Source organism: Podarcis liolepis (assembly GCF_965112155.1).
Source record: "Podarcis liolepis genome assembly, chromosome: 8".
NCBI classification, from domain to species: Eukaryota; Metazoa; Chordata; class Lepidosauria; order Squamata; family Lacertidae; genus Podarcis; species Podarcis liolepis.
In genome coordinates this window covers 87237076-87251288 of record NC_139560.1, presented here as the reverse complement: position 1 = coordinate 87251288, position 14213 = coordinate 87237076, and the positions used below count along the sequence as shown (strand labels likewise).

General features: G+C 42.3%; 1 protein-coding gene across 3 annotated transcripts in view; it reads right to left on the bottom strand.

Annotated features, from left to right (window-relative positions):
• Positions 1-14213, bottom strand: part of SLC24A3 (solute carrier family 24 member 3) — a 161105-nt gene that overhangs the window by 25244 nt on the left and 121648 nt on the right. For all 3 annotated transcript variants that reach the window (XM_083519344.1, XM_083519342.1, XM_083519343.1), the window contains exons 7-9: positions 13285-13359; positions 8138-8163; positions 5183-5236 (exon numbers count right to left, since the gene is read on the bottom strand). In XM_083519344.1, the coding sequence (XP_083375470.1) occupies positions 5183-5236; positions 8138-8163; positions 13285-13359 (155 nt within the window). The remainder of the gene's footprint in view (positions 1-5182; positions 5237-8137; positions 8164-13284; positions 13360-14213) is intronic.

Here is a 14213-nt window from a genome sequence, read left to right as displayed (position 1 = left end):
GCACGATTTCTGTTTCTCATCCTGAAGCAAAGTTCTTAACCCAAGGTACTATTTCTGGGTTAGCGGAGTCTGTAACCTGAAGCGTATGTAACCTGAAGCGTATGTAACCCGAGGTACCACTGTATTTTAGTGTCTAAGAAGCCTTTTAATAAATAAATGTTACATTTTTAAAATAGAAGAAATAAGGACTGAAATATGGCTACATGTGAAGTGACCACACTGTTTCTACCAGCAATTCTTCCATTGCAGAAGATCTTGAAGAGAAACTTCAGAATGTGAGTCCATAGAAAATAAGACTAGGAGCGATGCCCACAAAGCTGTGGTGTGTGGAGCAGCAGAGCAAAGGCTTTTGGTTGGGTGAATGAAGGTGTCAGCCTTCAGTACCTTATCTTTTGCAATGGAAGCCCCATTACAGACTCGACAGCTAATCAGGAAGCCAAGGAAGCCAATGCAGCTCACCTGACTGGTCCTATAAAGCTTCGGGAGCCACCCTTCTTTCTAACCAATTTTCTCATAATGAGAAAAATTGATGTTACATCTGTCAAATACACGAGTGATTGTAAAGAAAAAGACTACGTCTATATTTGTCTGCTTGTCTATACTCCTTATTTTGGAGCATTTGTCCTTGGTGATATATTTTTCTGTGACTTTGTATTATGCTAATAACTTCCCTGATTTGTTCACAAACTCAAATTGTTTCTGTTTTAGGGATTTTATATTCTGTTCAATTTCATGTTGCATTAGCAAGGAGAATTGTACTTGTAGTGTTTTCAACTTTTGTAACATTGCTTTGTCTCCTGGCTTTTCCACCAAGGTTTTTCCAAAACACATTATTTTCTGTAAAATCTTTTGCTTTTCTTCTTCTTTCTTTTTTCTGTAATATATTTTCTTCTGAATAAAGAAGCCTCGCAGCACTGCTTTACCAGCATCCCAGACCACTTCCTGGTCCATTCCTTTAGGTTTATTTTAAAGTATTCTCTAATTATTTCTCTACCACTTCCTCTTTCTTTAGGAGGTTTTCATTTAATCTCCATCCATATATTGTTTATTTTCTCCTTTTAAAACCATTTTGATTGGGTTGTGGCCTGAGAGTGCTCTCAGGCAACCTATCTTTTTTATTCTTTGTATTAATTCTTTTGAGAGCCATATCATCATATCGATTCTGGTATGGGCATCCTTCAGGTAGGAATAGTATGTGAACTCATACTCTGTCGGGTATCTGTACCTCCAACCACCTGTTAGGTCCAAAAATAGTATCATTTCAAAAAAGGTTATTGGAAGTTTACCTTCTTTGGCCTCACCATCCTTAGTTCTTTTGTCCTTTTCTAGAGATACTATCCCATTAAAGTTACCTAATAGTATTTTCCTTCCATTCTATCTTTTATTAATTTTTCCTCCAGGGACTTATAAAATTCCAGCTTTTTTTCATTAGGTGCATAGATGCCCATAACTAGTATTTTTTTCTCCTTCTATAGTGATTTCTACCACTAATATTCTGCCTTCTTCATCCTTTGTTATTTGTTTTGGTTCTAGTTTGGGGTTGGCATAGATAACCCCCCTTTTTTTAACTGTGTCTGAAGCAATAATGTCATTGCCCAGCTTTTTATTCACTAATAATCTCCTGTGTTGCCTTTTTATGTGTGTTTTTGTACACATATAAATCCAGTTTTTGTTTTAACAAAAAGTCCATAATTTTATTTCTTTTAGCTTTAATATTCAAACAGTTTATATCCCACAAAAAAGTCTAAGGTCACTCATATTCTTAGCGTTTCAAGTCTTATCTAGTCTTCTTGCTGGGATTGATCTTCCTCTTCTGCCTCTCCCAAAGCTTTTATTATACATTCTCATATTGAGTGACTTTCAACCCTTCAAATAAAACTCACAAAAAACCCAGCAGGCAGCTATTTTAAGCGCTTATGCACCAACGCTGGATGCCGATGAAGACATTAAAGAAAAAATATATTCTCAACTGGATGCCAACCTATCAGAGATACCGATTTTAACCCAAGAGTTGGGCAAGATATCTATCTGTGGCCCGGGACTATTGGGAAAAAAGGAATTGGCAACAGCAACCAGAACAGAATTTTATTTTTGACTGTATGTGCAGTGCACAACCTTGTTATTACCAATACACTCTTTTGAAAAGAAGGCTTGCGGATAGCTGCCCAAAGCCCGGGGTGCACATCGCTGCACTCCCCGGGATTTGGGCTGCTGCCTGCTATCCGCAAGCCTTGGAAGCCCGGCGGGCACTCCCGCCGTGCTCCGAAGGCTTGCGGATAGTTTCTTGAAGCCTGGAGAGCGAGAGGGGTGGGTGCGCACTGACCCTCTTACTCTCCAAGCTTCAGCGAAAGCCTGCATTTGCTCCATAGGACACACACACATTTTGCCTTCATTTTTGGAGGGGGAAAAGTGCATCTATAGAGCGAAAAATACGGTAATTGTCCAAGTTAATGATTGCTGTGATGTACTCCTTACCAGAGCTATAATGAGTGTCGATGACTGTTGGACAGATCACAATTAATATGTTCCATGATGGCTATTAAGATTATACCTCAACACAGGCTTCAACAAAGGAAACCAAGGCATAACATGAACACTCAAGCCCTTCAAGATCCAATTCATCGGGATTGCTTTCAAACAACTCTTAAGGACCACCTGCTTTCAGAGTTTCCTGATAACATCAAGGAACACTTCAGCAAGCTAAAACTATCCATTACTGCATCCTGTGAACAAACTATTGGATACCAAACCAAGAAACACCAGGACTGTTTGATGAGAATGATAGTGAGATGGAACACATTACTGACAATAAAAGAAAGGCCTTTCAGATCTGGCAAAGAGTTAGAAACTGTGTCACTAAGATAAATACCTATACCAACACTAAGACTGAGGTTCAAAGAAGAACCAGAGAACACCTGGTGTGTGTATATATATATATATATATATATATATATATATATATATATATCTATATATATCTCAAGAGATCTATGGGCCATTAAATTATGGTATAAGACCACTACGCTCAACAGACGGTACCACACTTCTAAAAGATACAGAAGCCATTGCACTTTGCTGGAAAGAACATTATCAGCATTTCCTTAAACGCAATTCTCCCGTAGCTGCCGAGGTCCTCTCACAAATCCCGCAAAAACAATTTAGAGATGAGCCTGCAGTATCTCCAAATCTGGGAGAGTTGTGTACAGCTATTAACCAAATGAAAAACAACAAAGCCAGTGGACCTGATGGGGTACCTGCCAAAGTTTTCAAAGTGTGTGGAACTGTACTTACACAACAACTTCACAAGCTCATCGAAAAAAATCTGGGAGAGAGTGAAGATCACAGCAGACTTTAGGGATGCCAAAATTATCTTTAAAAAAAAGGGGGCGATAGAAAGGATTGCGGAAACTATCAAGGCATCTTTTTATTAGCTGTGGCAGACAAAATTATTGTAAAGATCTTAACAAACTGTTTCCTAACTATTGCTCCTATCGCTCAATATCAAGAAAACCAAAATGCTGCACCAACAGGCAGCCCACCACCACACCACAAATCCAACCTAATGATGCAACGCTGGAAAGTGTCAATTACTTTCCTACTTAGACAGTTATCTTTCCACAAGGGCCGATATTGATGCCAAAATCCAGCATTGCCTGAGCTCTGGAAATGCAGCTTTCTCTCAACTGAAGTGCAGAGTGTTTGAGGATTGGGACATTCACAGGGAAACCAAAATGCTTGTTTACAAAGTTATTGTACTATCAAATTTATTGCATGCTTGTGAAATATGGACCACTTATAAACACCATCTCCAACTCCTCGAAAGATTCCATCAACAGTGTCTCCGAAAATTTTTACACATCACTTGGGAAGACAGGCAAACCAATGCCAGTGTCCTGGAAGAAGCAAAGATCATCAGTGTCGAGGCAATGATTCTTCAACATCAGCTTCGTTGGACTGGTCATGTTTTTCAGATGCCTGATTATCGTCTTCCAAAGCAACCACTCTATTCCCATCTTAATAATGGAAAGCGAAATGCTGGTGGACAACAAAAGAGCTTTAAAGACACTCTCAAGGCATATCTAAAAAAATTCAGTATAAAGCACAGATAATTGGGAAACACTGGTTGTGAGCACGCCAATTGGAGAATAACCTCTACCAAAAGCATCACGGACTTTGAAAAAGCCAGAACACAGGGGAAAATGAAGAAACGAACTAAGAGGAAGGCACATTTGGCAAATCCTGACCATGATCAACTCCCACCCGGAAACTGATGTCCCCAGAACTGGCCTCCACAGTCAACTATAGACACACCATTAAGACCATATTCATGGAATACAATCTTACTCGGCTACAAGATATTGACAAAAAAGAAGATTTATATATCACTTCACATATTCAGATGTCCCAAAGAGATTTCCAATAACAAAAGAATAAAATACAAAATACATTTTTTAAAAGAAAATCAATAAAGCAATACAAATATAACATATGAAAAGTGTTCATCCAAAGAAAGACTTGTCTAAAGCAACACAAAATATCCACTCAGCTAACAAAGGATGGACACAAGTAGCTACCAAAAGCCTGACCAAAAGTGCGGTCCAAATGCCTGGAAGCAGGGCACCTACTTTTAATTAAAAGAATGCATAGTCAGGTTTTCATGATTAACCAAGTCCTGAGGCTACACTGACACTCTTGTTCTGATTTAACAGAATAGAAAATTGGCGGCTTGGTTTTTTTAAACAGCATCTCTACCTGTAGGTAGTGCTCCTTGAAAGACAACCATTTAGGTAAGGTAAAGGTAAAGGACCCCTGGATGGTTAAGTACAGTCAAATTCGACTATGGAGTGCAGCACTCATACTGAGGGAGCCAGCGTTTGTCCACAGACAGCTTTTCCAGGTCATGACTAAACTTTTCACACACAGAACACTGTGATGAAGGCCAGAGAGCATGGAAACACCATTTACCTTCCTGCCACAGTGGTACCTATTTATCTACTCATGCTAGTATGCTTTCAAACTGCTAGGTTGGCAGGAGCTGGGACAAAGCAATGGGAGCTCACCCTGTCGCATGGATTCGAACTGCCAACCTTACGATTGGCAAGCCCAAGAAGCTCAGTGGTTTAGACCCACATCCATTTAAGGTAACCTTAGCAATGTGCAGACAAGAATACATGATACTTACTTCATGATGAGAATGTAGACAGCATACATTAGAACTAGAATTAAAGACTCCCACCTGCAACCAAAAGAGGAAGAAAATGAAGACAAATAAGGAATAGGGTTCCATGTAGCTGAAATGGATCTGTTTCTAGACCATTGATGCCTAGAGTTACAAGGTCTTCTGAAGTTTAGAGCCCATGACTCAGGAAAGTGAGCCTGGCTGCTACAGGCTAGTGTCTGGCAGATAGGAGGTGGAGCATGGTGGGCAGCAGCTGAGTCTAGTGGTGCAGGCGGTGTCTTGTGCTTCAAAGATGGAGCCTACCTAATCTCATCATAAAAGCTGGTCCTTACTCTAACTTCCTATATCATTACTCTTTCTATATGGATCTTTGCCTTGCATCTTCATCAGCCATCATCAGCTTCACATTTATACACCACTCTTCCTCTCTAAGGGGACGCCAGGGCAGCTTATAATAAATGAAATTACATAGAACAATTTAGAACAACATTTTAATATATTTCAGATAGCAGTTGAAACTAGCATGGTGATCCCATATGCCTAACATGATATCAGTGAAGAAGGAATCTCAAAAGCTACTATGAGGCTAAGCAGGAGTTCCTATGATCAAGTGGCTAAAGCATGTGTTGTCTTGGTAGACCAGCAAATTTTCTTCTTTCAATTGGAACCAGGTGTTCTTATCTGTTACTTCTAATAGTTGTATGAGCTTCAGTTAGTCAACACAGGCACTTTATGAAACTGCCAGGGACCGATTGTCTAAAACTATAGATCTAGCTCAGCCTCTTCTGGAGAGCTATTGCCAGCCAGAGTCTTAGGCACAGGCCCTTTGTAGCTCCGGTGCCTCAGCAACTATCTTGTCCCACCACAGCCTCAACCACCACTGCTCATCTTGTTCATAATGCCTCCCTCACACTGATACCTCCATTTCAGGCTCAGCAGCAGAGATCAAGAAGGAAGGAAGTGGTGGAGGGAGGCAGGAGAGGAGCCAGGCAGCTGCCTTGCCCTGATGGTTCCTCTGCAGCTCATTTGGTCCTGTGAGGCCTTCCCTCCATCTGGCCAGCTTGGGAGGAAGAAGTCTCATGCATGCTCTGCTTCAGAGCTCTGAGTGTCAGCTTAGTGGATTTCTTAGTGCAAGAAAGTGTTGATCTGATGTCTTTCTATCTCTTTTCTGTCTGGTGTGGTGTTCTGTGTGCTTAGTGTTAAGTTTTAGTCTTGTTATAAGTTACTGTAAGTTTACGTTAAGTCTGCTGCAACTGGGTTTCTTATGTGTCAATCCTGAATGTATTGGATTTGTGACCATTATGCTCATTTGCCTTCAGTAGCAGTAAAGCTCTGCTGGATGAAATATAATTGCCTCTGGTCTATTTTTGGGAATCCTGCAATGTGTTCAAGTTTTTACTCTGCTAACTATACATTGGAATCTACTCTGGATCAATACTGAGTAAACTTTAAATGACACTGAGAAGATTCAGAAAGGAGATAACAATCCACTAAAAAAATACACGCCACCAGCCCCTGGTTCCTCAACAACCCTGTGGGAAACCTCATCTAGTTTGGCAAAATTAATTCTGGCTTCTTGGATTCTGCTGGACTTCCCTGCTAGTACAGGACTCTTGCCCAAGACCCTGCTCCTGTTACTTCATTCCAGCTGGACGCTCCAGCCTGGTCTCCTAACTTAGTACTTGCTCTTGCTGATTGTGACCTCAGGGTTTATGGAACTGCCATTTCCTTGTGGCCTTGCCCAAATTCCCTAGTTTATTGTTGTACTGAAAGCTGATGGGGAATAACAGAGCCAACTCCTTCTCCCCAGAGGAAGTCAAGTAAACCTTCACTCACAGTAGCTGAATGAATCTCACTAGGTGGACAGGGAATAATCCCTCCCTCCCTTCCTTCCTTTCAGTATTTCTACATTGCCATATCATAAAATATCAGAATAATTTGCTAAATAACTTTAGCAACAATTATCACGCTCATTTCCAGTTCTCTGTTGTTCTGTTCTTGAGTTATTGCCTCCTAGCTCCAACGTCCCATTAGCTGCCATCCAAATCTTTCTTCATGCTGCTAACCTCTTTGCTGACATGTCTTCTGTTCCTTTCACACTCTCACTGAGTTACATAGGACTGTCTTCTTAATGGTACTATTCCAAATGTCTGTGGTATGTAGATGTATGCGCATGTATATAAGCACTACACCTAGCTGAGTGGGACCCAGAGACAAGCCATTCCCAAATAATCAGCATTTCACTGGAAGTAGCAGCACCAATGCATCTAGGTGAGCATACAAATGAGTCTTTGCCTCCTTTCATTCCCCAGCTGCCAATTCTCCTTTTCTGTCCCAGAAACCATTCTCTGCACCACTTCTTTGTCTTTGCAGTATAACAGTCTTATGCATAGTCCTGTGCATACCCATGTTCACTTTGCCACACCCTATTTTCAGCTCAGATGGGTTTGCAGGTTGTCGCAGTGCTTGAAAACCCAGACGCAAGGGAACCCCAGCAGTCACAGGGAGCTCATGGAGATTCCTTCACAATGTGATCGTGACAGTAGATGGCTGGCAGGCAAGGAATAGCTCCCCAAAATGAGGCCATTTCTACAGACATCCCCATGGTAGCAATCACATGTTGCCAGCCTCTTAGAGCAATAGTACTTGCAACATACCTACACATCTCCTGTGCCCTCCTCAGCTTTCTACTTTTGTGACTGTCACGCTGAAAGGAACTTGTTTGGACAGTCTATTCCGCCTGCTTATACAGGCCCTACATCTTCAGGGGAGATCTGTGTGGGTGGCCCAGAAAGTGCTGGGAAAGAGATGTTTCCTCTTTTAACTCTAAAAAGATTTCCATGAATCACTTTCCTATTTAGAACCTCTATAGAAATGGAAATTGGTCCCCAGGTTGCTCAGCAGAACTTTTGCCTCCCTCGCTACCATTTGTCAAAAAATGACAGTTGCACTACTTACCAAGCAACTTTTTCATCATAAATAATCTGTGGAGAAATTTTTTATAAAAATGTATTACCATGTGAGACTGTCTTAAGGTATGCCACACTTTTAAAAAGACTTTTAATATCTCTTGACACAAACTCTCTTCTAGTACTCCAAATAATTTCCCACAGTTCATTCCTTCCAACATCCAATTTTTATCATCTGTAATGTACAACTCTACTTGTTATAGATGCAGAATTGATTTTATCAAGAAACACAAAATGTAAAATGGAAAGGAGATTTTTCACTTTTCAATCCAATCTCTATGCATTATAATCTGTTAACCTTTAGATAAAGGTTTCTATATAACCCTCTTCCAATGTACTAAATCAGTATATGAAGAAGCAAACACGTGGATATGGCACAGGTTTAATGGAACATTTCCCAGCCCTGCCATCTGAGATCCAGAGACTGAAATTGGGTTATTGTGTATGCAAGGCATACCAGACTTGTGCAGAGGGCTCCATTGCACAACCATGTCTGGAATGACATGTTGGTTTTCATGGCATTGACCATGGTACTGTCCTGCAACCAAGCTGTGTGCTGCCATGGGTTTGAGGCCTAAGGGTCAGCCGTCCATATTCTTCAGAGCCTAAGGTGCTACAGAAAGTAGATGCCTGTGGGGCCAAAGTACATGAAATGAAGGCTATCTACAATCAGAACTCAATACATTTTGATTTTTAGCAGCTGTGAAGAAGAAGAGAAACTGTATGGGAGAAGCAGCACTGGGGGAGGAAATTCTTCTCAGAGAAAAAAATGGCATGGAGGGAAAATGCCTCACTCCTGCTCAGACCTAATTTGCATCCTCTTTCTTACACAGCTGCTTTTAAGCAAAAAACCAAGATGCCAGGAGAGCCCACCAGGAGCTAATGTGTAGTTTGGCTTTAATATGTTTAGCTGACAAGCATATTCACAGCTACAATAAACCTGCATAGGTTTCCAGTCTCTCTCTCTCTCTCTCTCTCTCTCCCTGCAGAATTCTGCTCTGTGCCACTCAAGAAAGCAGCCAAAAGGTATCATATGTTTGAATCACTCCTAGACAGAGAGGGTGGTGTAGGCGATGCTCAGATCAGACCCAGTGAAATCCATGGGCTTAAGTTACCATTACTTACTTAAGACAATTGATTCAATGGCCCCACCCAAATTACGATTTAGTCAGATACTGTACCTTTTTAGGCAAGGCAGAATTCAAGAATGCAAATCCCCCCCTTGCAGTCTGAAGAGATAGTCCAGACTCCTAGCACTTCATTCTACATAATGTATATATCAGTTCAAGCGGGGCTACCCTTCAGAAATTCAGATAAAAAAGTGATTCTCCTCCTCAGTCACCACTAGGTTGCACTCAAATTCTACGTCTCAGCTTTTCTTTTCTCTCTCGGCTTTGCCTGGAATGATGGTAGCAAATTAAGTGCCCTGATAAATGTGGGAAGAAATATTTGCAACCCACCCCCTTCCAGCCTTCTCCTGCTTTTACAGTCCGTGTGTGTGAGAGGGGAAGGAATCCATCGCTTCTTTGCTGTCGGCTTATAGATGTCACCCTCAAGTACAGGCCTTCTTGTGAGTCAGCTTATAGCCAAGGACACATGTTCATGCTTCAGTCAGGTGTCTGGGCATAATGTGACAAGGCAGAGTCAGGCAGAGAGGATGCAGTTCTTCCTCAGGTTTTACTGTCCTGCTTCCTGCCATTCCAAATTGGCTAAATGCTCCCAGAACATGACATTGTAAATTATATGAAACTGGGAAGAGGGGTGACATTTCTGTATTGTGCTTAGCCTGAGAGGGGGCTACTATTATTTGCTGTAAAAAAGAACTCTGCCCAGAACAGCTAATGTCCAATTCTCTATCTTCTGCTTATTTATTTTTTACATTACTCTCCCCCCCCATACCCCAGGACATAGATACACTGAAAAGCTGAAGGATATTTGCACTTGCACACATACTAAGATTTCTCATAAGAGGTATGGAATCAAGAAGCAAAAGGATGAATGTAAAGGATAGGGAGCTGCTGGTGAGACCAAGAGGGAAGGGAAAGGCTCCTGCTATTTGATCTGCTATCATGAGGAATCACAAAAATGGCCTCTTCATCTTTTCTCTTCCATGGTGGGTTCAGATATTGAGCCCCCTCTCTTATGATGGGAGGGGCTTAGGGTTGCCACCTTTGGTTTGGGCAAAATAAGGAATGTGTCAGGAGAGAGGAATTGTGGGGGCTAAAAATTACTTTACCTGCTGCAGAAATGACTTCAAAGCAATCCATTACAATGAGTTGAAAGAAATTTACGGATCTTAGTTAGTGATGCACATTAATTTAAATGGACTCACATCCTTCCCAGCTGCTGGATTTCTGCCTGTCAGAAGAATGGTAAATGTTGTAGCAGGACCCCCCCCCCAATCATTCAGTTTGCACAAACTTCACACACACTCACACACTACATACACTACGCTTCTGTTATGAATTTATAGAAAAATCAACCATACATCGGATTTGCACTGTTCCACTTTTATTTTACTCCATATGACAAGGACTATCAAAGGGGGGTGGCTTGGTTCTGGTCAGCCATAATCCCTTAAACGTGAGAGCATGTACTCTGCAGCCCTTCCCAGTTGGCATGGCAACTCTGATAGGCGGCTTGATGGGCTCAGACAGAAGACTATCAAGGACACAACGGACTGAGTGGATTCAGCATGGACTGGAACAAAGGACAATGATCAGATCTTCCCTCGGGGGCAGGAAACTGCGACTACCTTTTGTCTTCTGAAAATGACTCATGGGGAAGGGGAGAAGGGAACCAGCCAGGTGACAGGACACTCAGGTTACCACCACAACTCCTCCCTCAACCCCTCCTTTCTGTAATGTATGCATGATGTTTCTGGGGGTGGTCTTGATCTACAGGGTGGGAATTTCAAAAGTTTTTATAAGGCCTTGCACACCATTTTTTCTCTGTCTTTCCTCTCTCCTGCAAGTGAGGGTAACACCCTGTTGCAAGAGTTCAATAAAGGCCAAGCCTACAGGCTGCTGATTTGCTCCAATTTACTCTGGTTGGTGTCTTTACTTTTTGTCCACGGGAGCCTTCGGATTTTTCCGGTAACAATGTAGAAACCCAGCCCAAAAAAGGAGGAGGGGTGAGGATAGCAACAATTCTGTTTCTCTTCCTCACAGAGCTTTGCCTCCAACATCTCTTTCATGTAGCTGCTAATGCCACACACATTCAAGCACATGTCTCATAGTCAGACAAGGTCACCCAGCCACTAGGGTTACACGTGTGCTTCATTTTTGGCCCGGTCCTTTATACAATATTTTGCATCAATTTATTTAAATAAGTAAAAACAACAACCATTTTAAGGCTTCAATACTCTGCATACTTAATTGAAAGTAAATTCAACTGAACTAATTGGGACTTATTTCTGTTTTCAAAGGATCAGGTTGAACGTGAATTTAGGACTGTGAAAGTTTCTTGCAAGGGAGTTTGAGTCCTCATCTGCTGTACACATTTAAAACACTTTAAAAAGTGATGGGTTGGGGGGGTGGTTTCTTTGGTAGCTAAAGAATAGGTTTGCAATATCCGCCCTACCCCTCTATAAAGGAACAGGGTCAGCGAAGCACGTAAAAGCAACAAGGACCCATGCCTACTACCCCCCACTTCCCTGGTCAGTAGGAAAAGAACTGCCAGCTTGTATGTGAAACACACGCGCACGCCTGCTGGCCAGCCCCACCTTCCCTTCCCTCCTCTCGTCTCTCCCTCCCACTTATCCAAAGTCACTCCTTTCTTTCTCAGCCTCGCCCCTCCATTCCATTCCCATCCATTGGGCCACAGCTGCGTCACTCCTGGATTGAGTGTAACAGGGAGGGGTAGGGTAGGGAAAGAGAGACACAGGCAGGCAGCAGCACTGGCAGAGATGGGAGGGAGGGAGGAACTGAGCTCAGCGCTGCCTCAGCAGAGGAGAAGGAGCAGGGAGAAGAAAGTGGGGCAGGAATAAGGGATGCAGCATTTTCCCTTGAAATAAGGGACAATCCCTTATTACAAGGGTCAGCAAACCTTTCCAGCAGGGGGCCAGTCCACTGTCCCTCAGACCTTGGGGGGGCTGGACTATATTTGGGGGGGAATGAACAAATTCCTATGCCCCACAAATAACCCAGAGATGCATTTTAAATGAAAGGACACATTCTACTCATGTAAAAACACGCTGATTCCCGGACTGTCTGCTGGCCGGATTTAGAAGGCGATCGGGCCGGATCCGGCCCCCGGGCCTTAGTTTGCCTACCCATGCCTTATTATAAGGGACATGTGGCAAACCTAGAGGGGGTCCCAGGAGTCTCACAACCCAGCTGCTTCTATAAACGGATGCCTTTCTATGGTTCTGGACATATGCCTGCCACAATTTTCTCAATGTTTTGAGCTGCCATGATTCTGTAGATCATGGTGGCTGCCCAGCTGCCCCTCATCCCCAGCACCTGTAAAACACACATCCACAAATTGAACAGCAGCCCTATATATGCCCACAGAAAATCACTTGCTTGGACTCCAGCAGTAACTGAAGCAGACTCTTCATTATGGTCTCAGGTACACCAGAAAATATACCAGAGACCACTGGTGGTCTTCAGAACTCAATTTAAGAGGCACTGCTACAGAAAATTCTTCATAAATTCCAACAGATGCCCGGAAATATGCTATTTCTGATAATAAATAGTAGGAATCATAATGGATTAGGGAGTGAAAGCAAGTAATAACAATATTTTTGCCAGAAGTGTGAAATAACAATTGCTTATCATAGAGAAAAATTCTGGTCTCACCATTCAGCTAGAGTGTTACTGCACATTTTCTAAACGAAACAACCTAGAATGAAATCTTCCCCCTGACTTTGCTGGACCAGCCCAAATCTGGTTTTGGCATTTGAAGCTATGTTCTGAAGTTGCAGAACATTAGTTCTTAAATCACTATGGATGAAACTGGTAAAGATGTAAATTGCAATGGGCAAGGTCCTATATTCATTTAAATAAAACACTCAACAAAAGCAAAGTTCTTGTAAAAATAAAGCAGCTTAGTGAACCCCTATGAAATGGGAGAAATGGCACTTTGGATTGCAAAAGAAAGACTTATTCAGGAAAGCGATCTCTGAGCACTTACCAAGATAAGTGCAACAATAGAGCAGGTATAATACATGGAATCCCTCAGGAGACACCAAGATGACAGTGCAACAATCTGAGAAAACAGACAGGAAGAAAATGAACTGGCCATATATGATCCCAAGAGTCACATTAACAGCAAGCTGCAAGGAAGAGCTGATGGGTCCCCCCCCCCAAAGACCAGAGAATTCTACACAGTCATTGTAACAGGTGTACTAACCTAGTCAGAAGAATCACATTTTTTCCAGGCATAAAATATTTATACCTCAAAAGGTCACATTCCTGCAACAAAAGTGTTACTTTGAAAGATATCTGTGAAAGAAGATTTCATGCAATTATGCAATTATTAAAACAAATATGCAATTAACATTTATTGAGAAGGAGGAAAAACACGGTGTGGAAAGTCCATTATCTCCAAGTTTTGGCCAGATTCTCCAACAGAAGTGCTGAGCCTGTTATACTGAAGAGACATCATGAGGAGTTCAGACTCCTCATTCTGAGGGGAAGAAGCAATGGTTGCTAGCCATTATCTGTGGTTACCTGTTACAACAGTTGGGTGCCTCCACCTCTCTGCTGAGCGGTGGCAAGAGCCCATGGGATTCCCAAGTCTGTGTTCCTTTGGAGAACTGAGACATGGGGGAGACTGTCGTAGCTTTAAGAAATATGGTTTATTCTTCTATTTACATCTTCAGTCTGCATGGAGAGAGTCCAGATCTTACAGCATGGTCACTTCAAGAGGAGCTTGTACCCCACAGCAGTGCAACCCTGGAGTCCAGGGCATCTCTCCCAGCCAGTTCTGCAGTCAGCCTGTCCAAAGATAGATCTCAGATCTCCTGCCACCTTCTTCCTCCCAGCAAACCGTGCTCAAAGCACTATTTTCCTGTCACCTCACACCCAGTTACCATGGTAACCTTCCAAACTCAGTCTCTT